We start from the raw sequence: 18,970 nt of genomic DNA, 5'->3' as shown, positions 1-18,970 counted from the left end.
GGGAGAGAAACATACTGCATGGTGCTTGGGATTTTACATATAGTTGCGGGTGTCTAACTAGCTGGCCAGGGCTTGCTGAGTCTTGCTGTGAGCTGCAACACAATCCATTCCACGCTAGGCTGCAGTGCTTTGACACCTGTAGGCACGTCGCTCAGGCTAAAATGTGCATTCTTCAATATGGCCAGCTAAGATGTTTATGGACACAAGCATAGCTGTAGAATGTCAGGTGTGTGTCAGGGATTGACCTCAAGGCATCAAGTGACATCAAGCTCCTTTACTCTCTGAGCCATCTTGTAGGCTGGGAATTTCTACATAAAGGAAATGGCTGACAACTGCATGATTTCAGGGTGATACGGGGGCTGATGTGTGTACTGTATGTATCTGTACTGGCCAAAGGCAACTGGAAGAGCTCACAGTTTGCCTACAGCTGAAGATGGGGCTAGAAATGAACTAATTAGTATTGACAGGCTCTGTTCATTTTGAAGATTTAAGGTCTGTGTGTACAGAGTTCCACAGCTGCATGCAGTGATAATCAGGTGGGAGATGGCGGCTAGGACTGTGAACAGTGACTCAGCTCTGAGAATTAAGAGAATGACTGCCGGAGACTCACCCAGTGGGTCCTCAGGAGACACTTCTGACCCGAAGTGAGGCATTATATAGTCATTAGGAATCTTCCTTTCAGTTGCTGAAAGAGAGTTCCATAGAGATTGGATCGTGTGTGTGTGTGTGTGTGTGTGTGTGTGTGTGTGTGTGTGTGTGTGTGTATGTATGATGTATGTGCATATCTTTTCCATAAGTGATCCTGATTGTACTATAAATGATTGAAACATGAAAACGAGAAGGTTGTTTCTTCTCAAGATCCCTAATTAGCCATCTACCCAAGTACCATTTAACAACCAAGGTAAAAGTAGTTTGTGTGAAAGTGCAGGAGAGAGCCTAAGACTTCCAATGCTCAGGTCCGTGTGTGATCACAGTTGTCAACTCTCTGAGAATGTGTAACTGTGTAACTTTATTGGCTAATGGCAGCTGACAAGTGGATAAAAATTTGGCATAGCCAGGTCCTCCTTTTATTAACCTCTAGCAGTTAAATTTACTGTCAGATGTAAATATTCTGTAGCTGTGATGCATATGTGCATATATTATACTATGTGATATAGTTGAAAATGTGACAGAGGGTTGGCTGATGGGTACATGTTAGGGTCATATCTTTGGTGAGGACATTTCTGTGCATGTGGCTGATGGTTAGGAGTAGAAAACTCTCACAGCCAACTCTCAGGACATTCATCATACATGGTAACAATGCAATGTTCCTGAGACAAGACTCACAAAGCCATAGGAAAGTTAGTTCTTTGTAGGCAGAGCTGAAACTGTGAGGAAGGGGACATTTCACTGTATGACTGAACTTCGGGATTGTGTTAAACTAGAGTAATGTCCACTGCGTAGAGTTTCACCCACTCACCTCACTCCCTTCATCTTCCTTCTTGTCGGTTTCACATTGTTAGGTGGCAGCCTGTCCATAAGAACAACCTTGCTAAATAGGAGAAAGGCATAATGCCCCCACCCTACCCCAGCTCCTCTTTATTGTGAAGTATGCTTCTAATGAGGTCTATGAGAGAATTTCAAGCTCTATGTTCATAAGAGCCCCTCTCTCAGGAAAAGAGGAGATAAGGAAGAGATGGGCTGGCAACTGTAACCTCGGCCCTAGAAGCCTGCCTGAATTCCAGCAGAGGTAGAATACTATGTGAATACTAGAAAAGGACCGCCTCCCAGGACATGACACCAATCTTGTCACAAGCCCAAATCATAAGCTGTTGCTTGACAGTATAAACAACTTCCATTAAAAACACGTGGGACAGAAAATGAAACAAATTAACACTTCAGAAAACAGTTAACGATTCCAGTACCTTCTGAGTTGGAAACAAGTTAAACACAGAGAGACTCACAAATGCATGCACACGGACATATACACTAGCACACACATGCACATATACACAAGTAAAAGCAGAAAGACACACAGCCGATACAACCCCCCCTTCCAGACACACACATACACAGACACATAGGCACAGACATATGAGCACACACAGGTACACACTTCATCTGTTTGACTTCCCAGCATTAGCAGGAAATAAATCTACTGAATTTTTCCACAATGACATCATCTCTTTCTTCCCCATCAGGCCCACTTCCTGCCTTAACCACATTCAGGCTCATTGGCGAGAGAATTGAGTGTTTCCATGATATCTGAGAGCACTAATTTCAGTCATTGCTTTTATGGCAGGAGAATGTAGGTGACAGTGTCAAGAAAAATAACTCTCCCCATATGGAAAATGAGAAATTAATTGTTTTAAATGAGCTGTTTCTAAATGGAGAAATTCAAGGCATTTTGAACAAATCAATAGTGACTTTGCAAGCTATTCTGTAAAAACAAGAACATTGAACTTTTTAAAATGACAGCATTTTAAAAGACTGAAAATTAAGGAAAGGAGGTATTTCTCCATTTACAAGTGTCTGAAGATTTCTAGGTAATTTCAAATGTGAGTACTATATGCTATTTGTGTGTGTGTGGTCCAGGGAAAGGGTTCTGTCACATCACAGAGCCCGCATGGTATTTGCAGATGAGGTAATTTACAGTAAGCAGAGCTTCCAGCTCTTTCCCGAGCTCTCTGGGGCGGTTGTGTGAATGCTTCCTTTGTCCCAGTCAGCAGTTTGGATATGCATTCTATAGCATGCATGAAGCTGTCTGGGATGCATGTTGGGCTAGCATTATCTCACTAGTCATGTCTAATTTCACACGGCACTGCCTGCTTGTCTGTTAGACGAGATGCAATCATTGTCCCTTATTGAAAGTAAATAGCAGAGTGGTACATTGAAGGCAGATGGAGAAAAGCAAGAATTCTGGCTCAGTTAAGATTGATAATAAAGAATAAAATCCTCCAGGTGTGGAGGAAGAAAACCCTCTCTCTGAGGCTGACCTCAGGAAGCCTCCCAGTGTGCTTTGTGCCCAGTCTTGTGAGGGATGCTCATGTCCTCCTTCTGAAGGAGAAGTCCTCAGAGCTTCCCATTACACTGCTGTGGACAGTGGATGAAGCATTGAGATTCTCCCAGGATGCTGCTTTTAAATTCCTGAAATAGAACATAATGCCACAAACAACACGAGCTAAACCAGCTTTATTGAAATAGATTCTAGGAGCAGAAACGATCTCCACAACTGAAACAACAAACACGAGGCTCAAGAGAGGCAACAATGCTTGCCTTTTAAAACCTTAATTTGACATTAGTTGTATAAAGTCTAAAGTTTTAAAGCTGAGTAGGGAGTCATATTTTCAAGTTTCTGCCACCTTTTATGATGCAAACAAACCTGATGTTTTTGTGTGATAGGAAGGCCCCTTTCTTCTTTTAACACTGGTGATGGGAGGATGGTAAACTTTGATTAGTGCTTACTAAAATAAAGGTAATTTAGCTCATCTCATAATCAGGGTCCTCCTAGTGCATGCTGGGAGTGTATTCAGGAGTCCAGTTGGTGGGAAGGGCTGTCAAGAATATAAACCTCAGATATGGATTTACAGAATAAATGAGAACAGTTAGAGATTTAAAGGAGAAAAGATACATTTTTTCATTTTACCTATATCATAAGTGAGTGTGCAAATATTGTGTATATATATATATATGAATGTGTGCATATATACATTGTATGTATATGTGCATGTATGGAGATGTGTATATAAATATGTGTTTATATACATATATGTATGTATACGGGACATGTATATATGCATTTATACATGTATGTATATATGTATAGAGGTATACATTTATGTACTTTTGAATATATATCTATGTGTATATATATGTATAAAGTATACTTTTTGTATATGTATGGGTGAACATAGAGGTTATGCTTCTACAATATGAAACTGGAACATTCCATGCTGTGATGATGTCATAGGAAAACAGTTCCCACATCTGACCTCCTGTGACCTGTCATAGTCAAGCAGGAGCCTTGAAGAGTACAATCACAGCTACACAAGACTGTGAGTATGAGAGATATACAAAACATAGATGAGCACCTTATTATATAATTCAGTTCCTCACAGTACATAATACTACTTCACATTTATGAAAATATTCTGAAATCTAAGAAAATCTGAAAATCTAAAATGAGCCTTAGGTTTTCTGGAAAAGATATTCTTCATGTATGTATTTATACTCATGCATATGTATGTGTGCACATGCATGTATCAGTGTGTATTTGTGAGTATGCATAGGTGCATTAGTGTATGTGAATATGCATGTGTAAATATGTGTACATATGTATGTGTGTTTGCACATATATATGCATACATATTTGTAGAGTGTATGTATGGGTTGTGCACATGCATAAATGTGTGCACCCATGAGCATGAGTGTGCATGTGCAAGCACACATATATAAGTGTGTGTGCATGTGCATTTGTGTGTATGATTAACTTTTTTAATTGTAAATTACAAATGGGAAACAAGTTATATATTGTTTCACATTCTCATGGTTGCCATTTTGATAGTGTCTAAAGACTGGAAGTCCATGTTTGCTCTCTTCACACTTAATACCTTGTGCTGTGAGAAAACAGTGAAGTTTTCTGAACTGATTGTTCTATCAGATGGTACCATCAGGTCATTTAACACTGAAGTCAGCGCATATCATTTCTTTGGTCAGAATTCTCCAGTGGACCTCTCATTGCTTAGAGATAAGGCACAACCTTTACTAACACTGGAGTCCTTTAAACTTAGAACCATGCTGGGTTTACAGTTCTCTAGGTATATAGCGAGTTACAAGAATAAAAAGGGCTGCCCTTCTGGATACTGGGTGAGCCTCCCCTTCCCAGGGTCACCATCTTCCTTACAGCCCCTCAAAGCTAACTACTCCCATTTTTATGTATTCTCCTTGGCCTCTGCAGGATGCTCAGAAGATTGTGACCTTGACAAGACAATTTAATAAATACGGCTGGGCTTAAAGCCTTTTGGTTCCTGGTCAGCATTTCTAGTGCATCATGCTAGTCCTCATTCGTGATAGGCAGCTCGCTTAAGTCTGTCAGACATTTCATTTCTGTAATGTGTCGACCTCTTGGTCAGCTCTTGAGGCCACTGAGCTCTGTAAGTGACTGATCCTTCTTAAGATACCCCCTACTGATGCCATCATTCTCTTCCTAGTTAGGCACAGAACTGTAAAAACCCTAGAAACCTGATCTTTTTTTTCCACGTGGAGAGGTTTAATGAGAGAAGAAGAGGAGAGGAGAGGAAAGGCTGGCCATGGGCACATGGAGAGGGGTGGGGAAGGGGGCAAGAGCAGCGAAGAACAAAGAGCAAGCAAGCTAGAACCCGATATTAGACCATGGCTTGCACTTCTGCTGTAATCTTGGGATGCACTCTGACTCGTAACTCCTCAGCAAGAATGAATAGCCTAGAAAGGAGAGAGAGAGAGAGAGAGAGAGAGAGAGAGAGAGAGAGAGAGAGAGAGAGAGAGAGAGAGAAGTGAGAGTGTGTGTCTAGCCTACTGAGTTCAAAGGAAAACAAAAGAAAACAAAAAACCAAAAAACAACGTGTATTTTTTTTTGGAAAGTGTCTCTTGCTTCTTAAGCCACTTAATAACATAGAACACATTACAGGTACCCTTTTCAGCTTTACTGAGGTATCAGTAGCAAAATTTATGCATATTTGTGACTTTCAATATACAGCATGGATCTGTGTACACAATGAATTTTTAAATCAATGTAGCTAACATTATCATCATATGCCTTCCTATAGTGAGAATGTCGCCGATCCCTTTTCTCTGTGATTTTCGAATGTATAGCCTATTATTAACCAGGCCAACCTATAAACTCTGTTTCTTGTGCTTTGTGTTCTTTCAGCCATGTCTCCTAGCCTCACTCTACTCCTCCATAGCTGGGGCCCTGTTTTTTTCCTTTTGTAAAATAGTTTGGCTATTATTCCAAATATTAGAGATGTTTTTAGTTTAAAGTAAAATTCTGTGGTAAGCTCATCAGGGTGGTGCATCTATTGCCACCTAGGAATCTTCATTAACAGAGTTTCCGCAGCACACAAGATCACCATAGAATCCACACTTCTGGTTATCCATTCTCCTCATGAATTTTGGCAGTAAATAATAACATATGACCGTCAGCATGCCATCTGTGCAGAGTAGTCTCACTAACCTTAAAATCTTAAGTCCCTCCATGTCTACTGTTGCAGATTTTTTTAAAAATAAATTTTATTTTGCGCACATGCATGTGTCTAATTGTATATGTGAACATATGGACATGTGCATGTTTAGGTAACTGGAATTAGACAGTGTGTGAGTGTGTGGTTTCGTCATGGTTCATCAGCAAGTGTGAACCACTGAGCCATGTCTCCAGCCTCCCAGATCACTTTTCATTGTCTCCCTAGCTTTGCCTGTTATATTGTTATGGAGCTGATCAAGTAGCATGTGTCCTTTTAGCACGTCTGATTGGCATCTTTTACTTAGTAAAAGGCTTCAGATTTCTCTCCATGCTTCTCCATGGCTTGAGAGCTTATTTCTGCTAATCACTGATTAATACTACGTTCTCTATCAGTTCAACCACTTAATTTCTTACATCAATTCCTAAAGCCATCTTGGATGCCTCCTGATGAGTAGTTATGAATGAGCTTTTGCTTTTCAGCAGAGGTTTCTTTTCTTTTAAAGATTATTTGTTTATTTTATATACATACGTGGTAGCTGCCTTCAGACACACCAGAAGAGGGCATCAGATCTCATTACAGATGGTTGTGAGCCACCATGTGGTTGCTGGGATTTGAACTCAGGACCTCAGGAAGAGCAGTCAGTGCTCTTAACCACTGAGCCATCTCTCTAGCCCCCTTCAGACAGAGGTTTCTAATTCATCAAAACTGTTTTATTTCCTATGTCTCTTTTAAGCTTAAAGTTTGAATCTAGATTTGGTGTTCATTTCCCTTATCTTATATCCTAACAGAGATCTTTCCAAATAACTAGAAAGATCCATGTGTTATTTAAGTCTTAACTTTTAGTGTTTTATTATTCTTTGGAAGTTTTCTTAAATTATGATTTTAATTTTGATGGTATTCATCCCAACTCCTCCCCTTTGCTCCTCCCAGATCCACTCCCACCTCTCTACCCTCCAACTTTGTGACCTCTAAATTTTGTTTGTTTGTTTGTTTAACTCATAGATTCTAGTTCCTGTTGTCCCTATGCTTCTGGCCGTGGAATTACCTACTAAGGTGTGGTAGACCTACTAAGCAATTATCCTGACTGTCCTAAAGAAGGAAAGTTATGCCAAACAAACAAGCAAGTTATGCTTTCAGAAAGCTCTGTATTTTTTTTCTCATTGAGTTTTTTCATGATATCATAGTATGACGGCCACAACAGAATTTGGATAAAATGCCAGATCTGTATCATATTACATTTGTTTTAGAGAGGAAGTGGAGGGATCATTTAAGATTCTATTCTGATGCTTTTGGTTGCATGTGTGTTAAATAAGTGTTGAAGTCCTGAAGCTACAATGACAAAAATGATTAATTGTTCTCTTTTTAGAAAATTGGTGTTGTGTTTAAGGTTTATTCATTATTTATGTATATATGCCTGTGTAAGTTTATGTGTGTCAAATGCTTGCAGTGTTTATGAAGGTGGATGAGGCAACTGGGTTCTCTGCCATTAAAGTAACAGGTAGTTAGGAGCTGTTTGATGTGGGTGCGAGGAACCAAACCTTGGTCCTCTGAAATAGCAGTAAGTATTCTTAGTCATTGACCCACCTATTCAGACTGTTACATTTGTTTTTCAAGTGTGTGTGTGTATGTGTGTGTGTGTGTGTGTGTGTGTGTGTGCACATGCACACGCACATGTGGCACTGCACATATGTGAAGGTCAAAGAACAACTTTTAGGAGTTGGTTCTCTCCTTCCATTGTGTGGCCCTTGGGGATCATCACAATGAGTGGCCAGTATCAGTATCTTTACCCATGGAACCATCTTGCCAGCCCTTATTTTTATTCTTTTTAAAGTGACATGGTATTTGAATTTATACACTTTGATACATTAAACGTCAGCAAAAAAATTTTACTGAGAGAGAGGATTAGTTTTCAATAAAGTATACAGGGAATCTGAGAGCAACAGGGATTCAAATGGAAATGTTATTTCCACTGTGGAAAAAGTGACTTTATTGCCTGCATATTTGAAATGCACACTCCACGTACCTTTTGGAAAAGAAACAACATTACTTCTTGGCCAGTACCACATCATCTTCTGCTTTATATCTGAAATGTCTACTGGATGTAATTAAGAGTAGGAATCTGTCTTGAGCTTTTATGAAGAAAAATCTTATTTAAACAGAAATAAAGTTGTAGCTAACAATGTAAAGAGAATGAAAGATTGCATTTTCTCAGTCCTCTCCACTTACTTGACTTTTTAAATAACTGGAGTAGGTGACAGATAATACCTAATTTTTTGTAAATTATTCATGGTTTTTCTATGTTCCTCAGGTTCCCTAATGATGACATAGAGGCTCATTTATTTATGAATTAATGCCTAGGCTTGTAGCATCCCCAACAAGCTTGCAAGTCAATTAACCTGTTTATTCTGTTCTATGTCTGCCACATGGGTGGTTACCTCTCCTCAATTTCATATGCTTGACTTCCTCTGAATCTTGATGGTGAAAGCTCCTGCCTGACTATTTTCCAGAATTCTCCTCTCTCTGGCAGATGACCCACCTTTTAATTATGTCCTCAGCTTATTGTCCATCAGAATTTTATTGACAGGTGATGCTTTTACACAGTACACAAGAGATTATCCATACAATTCTTCACCTTAGCCTTAATTGGCCCAGATTTGGGGACCACTAAATGCTGAAATATACATGATTCAAGACAAATTTGAGCTGTCATGGAATAGCTGAAACTCATGCATGTGAAACTGTGTCGCTTAATTTGACCTATGCATAAGCTCAACCTCTAAGAATGTGCTGTCGTTTTAGTAACCTAACTCAGGGTGTTGTGCTTTGGCATTTAAGTTGAGAGGTCCATACCTGAATATATATCGTGTGCCTCCACTGCTGTAGACACTACAGACTCCAGGTCGCTGCTTCTTTTTTTTTTTTTTTTTTTTTTGGTTCTTTTTTTTTTGAGCTGGGGACCGAACCCAGGGCCTTGCGCTTCCCTGGCAAGCGCTCTACCGCTGAGCTAAATCCCCAGCCCCCAGGTCGCTGCTTCTTAATGCCATGATGTATCAGTAGTGAAGTCGGCATTTCCTGTGCATGACTACTGTGGGTATCACAGAGCTAGTGTTTTGTTGGACAGTGGAAAAGACCCTGTGTCCAGGGATAGGTTATACAAATAATGTGCTTGGAGTTGTTACTAATACCCATTTGAAGCTGAAGCACCCCGCCGCTGTATCCGTTCCATTTTAATGTCAAGCATTCATCCTTCAAGTAAAATCTTTGGTGTGTACCATTGAGTGTGTTTATTATACACGGAGACTATTCTGTTTGAAGAGGTTTAGGAGCATGGAGATATGACCTCTCCTTTCGTGAAAGGTAGAAGTGTGGTCACATACATTTTATGAAACATCAGATAAAGGCCCTGTTTTTTCATCTAATGCGCTATCTAATATAATAGCCATTATCTACACGTGCCTATTAGAATTTAAGTTTATCAAAATTTAAAAATAAATTGATTTACTAGTCCCCCTCACCACATTTTGAAGCTAGATTTATCTGACATCAAAAGTGACCCAAAATCCTACTTCATCACCCAACCCTTTATTCAAAGGTAATTGCCTAATTTGATGTATGTTCTTGTTGACATATTTATAATTTTTATTTTATAGATAGTAGTAACATTTTATATGAAATTTAACATCATGTGTAGGCCATCTATGCATACTTACACACATCATAGAATGAAATCATAGTATACACATGTAAATTACTCTCTACCTAAGAGTATATTCTGAGAACATATATGCTCATTATATGTATCTTTTGTTCCTTTTAAATGATAATATAGAACTACATTGAGTTTATACTCTCTCTTACTCCGCCAGGTCTCTCCTGACATATTTTTGTTTCTATTTCTCCTACTTAGTCACTGTTGAATAGTGTATATTCTTAGAACCAACTGCTGGATTTAAAGACATGCATGCTTTCAAATAGAAATTGGTACCCATAAACAGTTTATAAAGGAGACATTTTTACCATGATATATATGATAGTTTTTGAGATTCAGGTATGGAAGCATTTCTTTGAAAACCATTGCTGATACATGAACTAGATCAGCTAACCAGATATTAATATGTAGCAAAAAACAACAAATGCTGCTAAGGTTCTAGAGGGTTACACATCATCATTGGCAGTAAATCTAAAACAGTTCGATTACTTTGGAAATGAATATGAAAATTCCTCACAAAGCTAAGAATAAAACTACTGCAAAGCCTGATAAAATAGTTCTAGATATGTGTTGGAAGGAATCAATCTATATGGCATAGAGATGGCCATATACTTTTGCTTATTCTACTGTCACTCACAGTAGCCAAGGAGGGATTCGGTCTAGACGCCCATCCAGAACATAAAGGAATGATTAAAGAAAACGTGACAGATGCTGCATAGTGAAGAGTCAACATAGAGAAGAATGGTTTATGTCATTGGCAGGGAAGTGGGTGGGGTTGGAGATCACCGTGTTAAGCTAATAAGCTAGACTCAGAAGGCACATTGCACATGTGATATACAGAGTGCAAAGATGGGAGAATAGACGATGAAGTGCTAGGTGTTAGACTCAGGGAAGGGGACAGGGTGATGCCTAGTGGTAATGCGGTCAACAGCTATTTGCATGCATGATGATGTCACACTGTAACTCATTAATTTGTACAACGAACATATATTAATAAAAAGGAAAAAGAGTGGTTTATTACCATGTAGGCAGGCTCATATATAAAATAAGTGTGTGTATGTGTGTGTGTGTGTGTGTGTGTGTGTGTATAATGTAACATAACTATAGTGCCTAAAACATATACATACTTGAGTATTCATGTAAATATGTCAGTGGTATGTATTCCATGTCAATTTTAATGTTCAGTGGAAAGATGTGCCTCTCAGATGGCAGGTCCTTGCAGGACATAGCCACAGATATTTCTTATTCTATAGCCACAGACCCTCTCATTGTGAAGAAGTGTGTAAACTTCACCAACTTAGTCAGGCTACTTCCCTTACGTTATAATGCCCTGTAAGTGAACTCAGCAACGCACAGCATGCTGCTTTTCCTGTGAGTAGAGGACATGCCTATATCTGAGTCTCCCCTGGATCTTTTTGCTCTTTTAGCAAGGTCCTGCACAGCTCACTTCTACCAAATACTTGACTCGGGCCTTAATATCACATGAGTTTCTTGGCTTTGTGCAGTGCTTGGGAACTGGTTCTGCTCTGTTAAATGAAAAACCTGTAGCACTTGCTGTGGTGTCAAGCAGCAGTTCCTGGCTGAGATTCCAGGGAAAATGTTAGCAGGATTGTCTTCTAGGTTCAGATGTACCTGCATCCTAAGCATTTCCTCTTGTGTCCAAAGTGAAGTCACATAGAATGTAAATACTGTTAAAGGTAAAGACATCAAGTTTAGACAGGAACTATTTCTATATGGTCAAGCTACATCATATGTCTAAAAGAAAGGAGCCTGGAAGGACTATCATAGACTGATATCTTTAAAGACCTTTAGGATGCCGTCTTGGTCCCAGTGTGGAGAGATGTGAGGTGGAGAGGTGTGAGATCCCTTGAGATCCCTTCTGCTGCCTTTTGGTTCAGCGTGTGCACACTCTCTGTATCTTGCAAACCTGACACTATATGCTTGCATCCTAGGAGACATTCGTCTCCTTTGTAATACAGATATGAAAAATACATGTTATGTACTTTTTGAAGAAGACTGATAAGTTATTTGGATGAAAGAAAAAGCCAAAGTAATGACAGAAGAAAAGAAAATAAGTCTGCTCATGTGTGTTTACTAGTGGGTATACTTGAGATGAGAATGCATGTCAACAGCATAGATGATGTGCAGCCTCCTGGGTTTTTACAACATTACATTCTTCTTTGTTCTTCACAAACATATTTACTGATGTGAGGTAAATTTCAAAGCACCTTCTTAAAAGCATAAGTGCATTTTTAATGTGCCTTGTAATGACTTGCCTAGCATCCCTCCAGACTGAAATCTCTTTATTTTCTAGACCCTACCACTGAAGAAGATTCCTTGCAAAGCAAGTGCACCCTCGGGCTCCTTTTTCGCCCGAGACAACACAGCCAATTTCCTCTCCTGGTGCCGAGATTTGGGAGTTGACGAAACATGTCTTTTTGAATCTGAAGGCCTGGGTATGTACTTCCTTCAAGGCTTTAGCTATGAGGTATTCACCACTGCCTTTTCTTCCAGTGTATCCACCCATAGTTTTTGTGTGCTGTTATTTCCAGATCATTTTAAAGAAGTTGAAATAAATTGAAATTTTGCAGTTGTAACGTTACCAGGTCGAGATAGAAAAATGCACCCGCTGTCCTACTTCTGGTTACCTGGTTCATAAAATACAGGGATAGAAGTGGCAGAGCATTTTGCATTGAGAACAGAGTGCTGTTAATGCTCACTGAACGGAGGGTTGGAGTGGGCAGAGCTGAGTTTTTACCACTAGGCTTTAATCCACGCTTGGAAGGTCATTTGTGCTCCACCAAGAGAAGACAAGGTGTTGCCACCTCTGTGAAGGGTAAAAATTTCAGTTCTGTCTTTACTGAAACTGAAACTTACTGGTTTATATAGTTAACTGGTTTGGGGTTAAAAATCAGTTATTCATAAGGGATATTAAAGTAACAGAGAAGACAGACACCTCAGTGAAAATACCTTCCCAGATTGCTGTTTCCTGAGGTTTTGTCTTCTGATTAAATTTTGGCAACTCCATTTCCAGACCACACAGTGAGAGTCTTAATTGCTTGGAAGGAAACATATGATATATTGAACTAGCGAGTGGTTCCATACTGCCTGACACACTGGGATTGAATGTCCAAGCTTACTGCAGAAGTCCCCCTGCAATGTAATTCTGACTGCAGAAGTCCCCCTGCAATGTAATTCTAACTGCAGAAGTCCCCATGCAATGTAATTCTAATGTGCAGAATATTGGAACTCAATCAGCTCCAGCAAAGTATAACAAAGTGAAGAATGGGGACATCTAATGGAATAAAGAAAAGCTTTGTCCTTTTTGTCTAAGGCTCTAAAAATCAATTTGCCAAATCATATAATACCAAATATTATGATTAAAATAAGCCAACCATTCTTCAGGGAAATAAGTACATAAACTACCTTCCAGTTAATATAGTCTTTGTCCCTGAGCTTTGGATAATAGTATTTCTCTGCTAAATCCAGCAAACTCACAGTGATGGTTGGAACTTGACATTTCATATACTAAGGTCATTTGTATGTGTTCTAAGGTGAGGGAATGAGATGTGCAAAGATGGTCACTAAATGTCTGTGAAATGCCTCAGCAGAGAAGAGAAGGTGTTCTAAGTTTTAGAGAAGGATGAATGAGAATAATTACACAGTAATGTGGCATATCCAGAGGGTTCTCCCCGAAGGGTCATTGAACAAGTGGACTTTGATTGATTCTTCTTGGTGACAGGTGTGTGCATCTGTTGACGCTGCCTCCTTCAACTCAATAACAACCCCTAAATAGGTGTTTAGGGTTCTGGACTGAAGATTATAGGAAGTAAATTGAAAATAGTTTGAAAACAAACATTGTCTCTGTACAGTATAGTCAGTTAAACGTCAGTTGTGAAGAAGGCATCCTGTGTCTGACCTGTGTATGGAGACGGTTAACCTCATCCTTCAAATTATGAACTGACAAAGAATGTCTGCATAGGCAAAATACTTCAACATCTGCATTAATTTATGAGGTTGTTTATTGTACAGACTTCGATTAAAGATGCATTTTTCACTTATACTATAAAACCAAATGGGTTACAAATAGCTCTGAATATCTCTGTGGCCTTGGCTTGGTTTTCTCTGAGTCTGTGAGTCATTTTGTTGCCTGGACTAATAGGACTTTCAATAGAATTTAGCAGAATTTAATGTGGTACCAGATTCCTCCCTGGAAATACCACTGTAATTCATATTTGTGCTGTCTTTATGCTCTGGAACACTCAACTCAATTTAAGTCATAAATAATACATTTTATACTGAAACTGTAGACTCTAAAGCAGTGTATCTAGTGGCCTTGCTGTGCAACTGTATAGTTATATGAAGAAAAATTAGCCTCTTTGTTTCTCTTTATAAAAGAAGGTGGCATTATGAAAGGGAAGCTCATGATAATTTATACATAAAATTTATTACAACGTCTGTTTCGTAAACATTTGGTTTTTATCTTTTGTATCTTATCTTGTAAATATAAATTAAAAGATTCTTATACATCCAATCAGATTTGCCACATCTAAAATTTCAAGCCTTTTAAAAATTAAAAACTATTTTTAAGATCAGTACCAAACTAAGTCTGCTAATCAGGCTTTCTATTTTGCTGCTCAATTAAAAATGTATTTGAAATTTCTGGGGCTCAGAGTGGGTGGAAGGAGATGTATTAGAGGCCTGGGGATCCAGTAAAAAAGGGGTCAATATTATAGCATTGATTTAGGATTAGCTGGAGAAAGGAAACAGCTGGGCCCGTGGATATTAATGACAATAAAGAGGAAGGACAAAGAGAAATCTCATTTCCCAGAGGAGCCCTTTCTCCCTGGGTGTTTTTATTATGCGCTGTGTTGAGGAGGCAGCAGAGCCAAGCTGCTGGCCTTGGCCTTGGACTTTTCCACAACAATAGTGCTGTGTGCTCTGCTTGATGTCTTTCATGCTTCACCTTTTGAAAGGGAATTTAGGGCACGGTTTTTCTTTTTCCTTTTTTTTTTTTTTCTAACTCAAGATTTCATTTCAGTGGTGCTCAGTGAAAAACATCCTTTGTGTCCCAGTGTTTTGACCAGAAAGCAAAGTAAAAAGATGCCCTGATGGAGGGGGGAATGTGTCTGAGTGAGCGATAAACTAGATCACAGTGCTGCCCTGTGAAGAGGCTTCTGTTCACGCTCCTCGGAGGGCACACAGGAAGCCGCCTTCTCTCTGAGGTAGCCAGTAGCTGCCCAGTGCAGCAGCCCTGTCCCTGCACTTATTTCTCAGAAGTTCTCCACTGCTCACAGCTGACTCTATGTGTTCCCTTTCCACAACAGCAAATGTCAAGAAATTCCCAAGTGTGAGTGGTGGAGGAGAGAGAGGGAAATGGGGAGTGTGGCAGCTGCCAGCTCCAGGTGTCTCTCCTGTTGGTTGCATTTCTGATTCTTGAAAGAAAATATTGTACAGGACATAGTACAAACACGATGTGACCTGCAGGTCATCCTGTTGTTGTTGTTGTTGTTATTATTATCATCATTATTATTTAAACATAGCCTCAAAAGCCTCATGTAACTCAAGCTGGCTTTGAACTTGCTTTGTAGCTGAGAATGATCTTGGGCTCTTGATTTTCTGTCCAAACCTCCCAAATAATGGGTATTTATACATCAATGACACCACACTTGGCCTACTTTAACTCTAAGACTCTGAGAGAGAATTTTCTCCTGTAAATGTCAGTTTTTAGATAATAAGATATAACTGTACTCAAATATTGCTTCAAAAATAAGCAAAGTGAAACCGGGACAAACGCCATGAATAGCCTACTGATAAAAGAGTAAGTTAAGTAAACTGAGATATAAAATCACAGGGTATGCTAGGAAAATGTGAATAAATGAAAAGTTAAGAAAAATCTGCATGTAGGATTCTGAGTATATTACTGAAGAAGGTTAGACTGGTCTTTAGATACAGTTGCATACCTTAACTGACTTTTAAAATTTTTACTGACTTCTCTAAAGGAAATTATAAAAGACGGAAACCACAATGTCCACTGAGACATTGAAAAAATAAAAATACATGTCCTTGGCATTCAAAGTTATTTTCAACATGTTGTCATGGTCTCTAGATATCAAAATTAAACTCATATTCCCGAGACAATGAAAGGAATATGAGGTAAGCATTAGACATGCCTATGTACCTCTAAAGGTTATGTCCAGACTATGAAAGAAGAATGGAGAGTAATTAGGTTGTAAGTGATACAATCTTGACTTGCTAGCAAGCTAGGTAGTAAAGAGTCTTACAGCACATGGTTGGAGACATGGAGAACTTGCTTAATGCATCTTTGGAAGAAATTAGAGTGATTGACACAGAGGACCCTTTACTGGCCTTTCATGCATTAGCATATTATGGAAGCCTTTCAACTCTGAGGCTATAGAGTTCAGGTGACCAATAGCTGGGTGGAACCTGCCACAGAGGCTGTGTTTCTGCACACACTGTGTAGCTGTAGCTCTGACCGTGACCATGTGATACCTACCCTGACCTAGCTGATCCATTAGATAGACATTAGCCCTTCTGGACGCCTTCTCAGTGTTCGTGATTATACTTGACATGAAAAAGATAGCAATAGATATTTCTTCTAATGTAAATGTGTGTCATTCATAAGCCTAGTATCAAAATTGTTCTCCATTTATTATTTTAGAGAATTTTAAAACATGGAATAAAAACAGGTTACAAAGCAGTAAAATATTTATATTTTTATTTCAAAAGAAATATATAAAAATTATTAGACTATATTTGTCAATATTCCTTCCATCAGCAATTGACATTTTCAAGTGTCAGTTTAGATATTTTAATCACCTTTAAAATGACATTGGTTATTTTTATGTGACTCGTTTTGTAATTTAAAATCAGAAATATTTGATTTATTCTGTTTAAAATATTTTAAAATAATGTCATAAATTGATGCTCTTATGTGATTTTTCTAAGACTTTTAATGTATAATATACTTTCCTGAAGAGTGATGCTTTTATTTATAAGCAGTTCATGCAACTAACGAAAGAAAACTCATTTAGAATATGTCAGCTTTCTTCCCCCAGTGACTGGTTTGATTTTCTCTGATCGCACACATTTGTATTATCTGGGAGGTGGGGGAGGGCGTGGTCAGGGAAACTCTGAAAGCACAGAGATTGCTTGCAGTACTGGTGTCAATATCAACATGTTGTTGACTGATTGTAGGACCCGGAGCGCAATGACTATTCATCTGTTTCTCAGAGAAAGAATCTGCCCACCGAGAAACGGGTTTGCTGTCTGCTGTGTAGCATGCACTGTGTGACTCCTGTGACTGTCGCCCTTTAAGTTCTGGTTCCCTGTGCCTGTGCCTGTTGTGTGGTTTCTGTTCTTTCCATGCACCATTGACCAGCAGGACTTTTAACAAAGCCTGCGATCTGTGGTTCCAGACATTCTCCATAGCAAATCTATAGCCTCACTAAAGTGAGGTGCTTCACTGGAGTGAGATGGGCCTCTCTGGAGCTGAGGAATAACTGGCCTCAGCCCACACTGCCTGGTCACTGGCTGCATCAGAAAAACAATACTTGATGCCTGCCTCCCTTGTGTGACAAGCCCCCTGTTCCTGTTCCTGTTCCTGTTCCTGTAGTTTTCTGTACTGAAAACTGTAAGAATGCGTCTTTGGGTTGAATCAAGTCTGTCGATATGAATGTCGTATTTGTCAGGTATTAGTATTGTGCCACGCGTTTGCATTCATTAGACTTTTCTTCAGGGTTATTTGGTTTTGATTTCTTTTAGAAGCTTCTTTTACTTTAAAAAAATAGGGTTTTAGCATTTTAACTCATGTCTTTAATTTGTTACGTTTAATTTGTTTTTGTTCTTTTTATCTCTTTCCTGAGAATAGTCTCAAACAGTTCAGGCCAACCCGGGGGAACTCATTATGTAGCTAAGGATGGTTTGGATCCTGACCTGTAGGTGCTGGGACCGCAGGGTTTACAACCATCTCCCACACCAGCTATTACTTGGAGATTTAGCCATGACTTCTCAGAACTAGCTGTCTGCACAGTGTCTAGGAAAATGTCCAGGAGAATAGCACTCGGTTTGTGAACACTGTTGGGTAGCTTACTGGGTGGCAGCTTCAGGGACTGTAAAGAATTGAAGTTGCTTGAAAGGATACTGGGCAGCTCTGTAGCTTTTGCAGGGTGGGGTGTACTTTGACTCAGGTTTGCTGGTTTTATGTCCATGCTCATCAAGGGCAGCTAAGCACAGCACATCTGCTACCCCTTGTTGTCTGCCAGTCAATGTCACTGAACAAACAAAAGTTTGGGTCAGGGAGAATTAAATCATTTATGACCACATTTTACTACTCCCAAGTGGTAGCCAAGATGTGAACTCATTTTTTTTTCACCTCCAAATACTATACCCCTTACAGAAATGCATACTTTGCATAATTTGGAAAGTTGTATAGGACTATTTTAAATTAAAGGACAATAAATAACTGCATAAAACTGACAGGTACACTTGCCCTGATGACAACGCTGGAGAAAGGAAGCCCTGGGCTGGCATATTGTTCACTGGACTTCACCACACGTCTTCCACTTTACAGTGCTTCCCTCATGTGTGAGAACACCGTGTAGAACGTGTGTGTATTATTTGTGTGCATCCTCGCTCTGTTTTAAAACCTATTGAGTTGATAGAAATCCTCAGCCATGTGATGTCTTCATTTCTTGTTGCTAAACTAAAACATCTGTCAAAATCAAACTAAGGGAGACAGGCATATTTTGTTTTGGAATTCTAGTTCTCTGTCTCTCTCTCTCTCTCTCTCTCTCTCTCTCTCTGTGTGTGTGTGTGTGTGTGTGTGTGTGTGTGTGTGAAATGACAGAGGCAGGAGCTTACATCCACAGACAAGAGTAGGCAGCATGGCTCTGTACACACATTCTTATTTTATATAGCCGGGGATTCCTGCTCAGGGAATGCCCTGCTCAGAGTGAAGATTAGTCCTTCTGTGTCAATTGACTTGGGCATTCTCAGAGGCTGGCCTTACTTCAGTTGCACCAGTACGCCAGTCTGCTAGGCA

At 39.4% G+C, this 18,970-nt stretch overlaps 1 protein-coding gene across 5 annotated transcripts in view; it reads left to right on the top strand.

Moving 5' to 3' along the window:
- Gas2 (growth arrest specific 2) overlaps positions 1-18,970 on the top strand; it is a 112,324-nt gene that overhangs the window by 27,983 nt on the left and 65,371 nt on the right. For all 5 annotated transcript variants that reach the window (XM_032893531.1, XM_032893530.1, XM_032893534.1 and 2 more), the window contains one exon: positions 12,221-12,362. In XM_032893531.1, coding sequence (XP_032749422.1) covers positions 12,221-12,362 — 142 coding nt within the window. The remainder of the gene's footprint in view (positions 1-12,220; positions 12,363-18,970) is intronic.

This window comes from Rattus rattus, chromosome 2 (assembly GCF_011064425.1).
Source record: "Rattus rattus isolate New Zealand chromosome 2, Rrattus_CSIRO_v1, whole genome shotgun sequence".
NCBI classification, from domain to species: Eukaryota; Metazoa; Chordata; class Mammalia; order Rodentia; family Muridae; genus Rattus; species Rattus rattus.
Note: the sequence above shows the minus strand (reverse complement) of the source record. Positions and strands in the feature narration are given on the sequence as shown.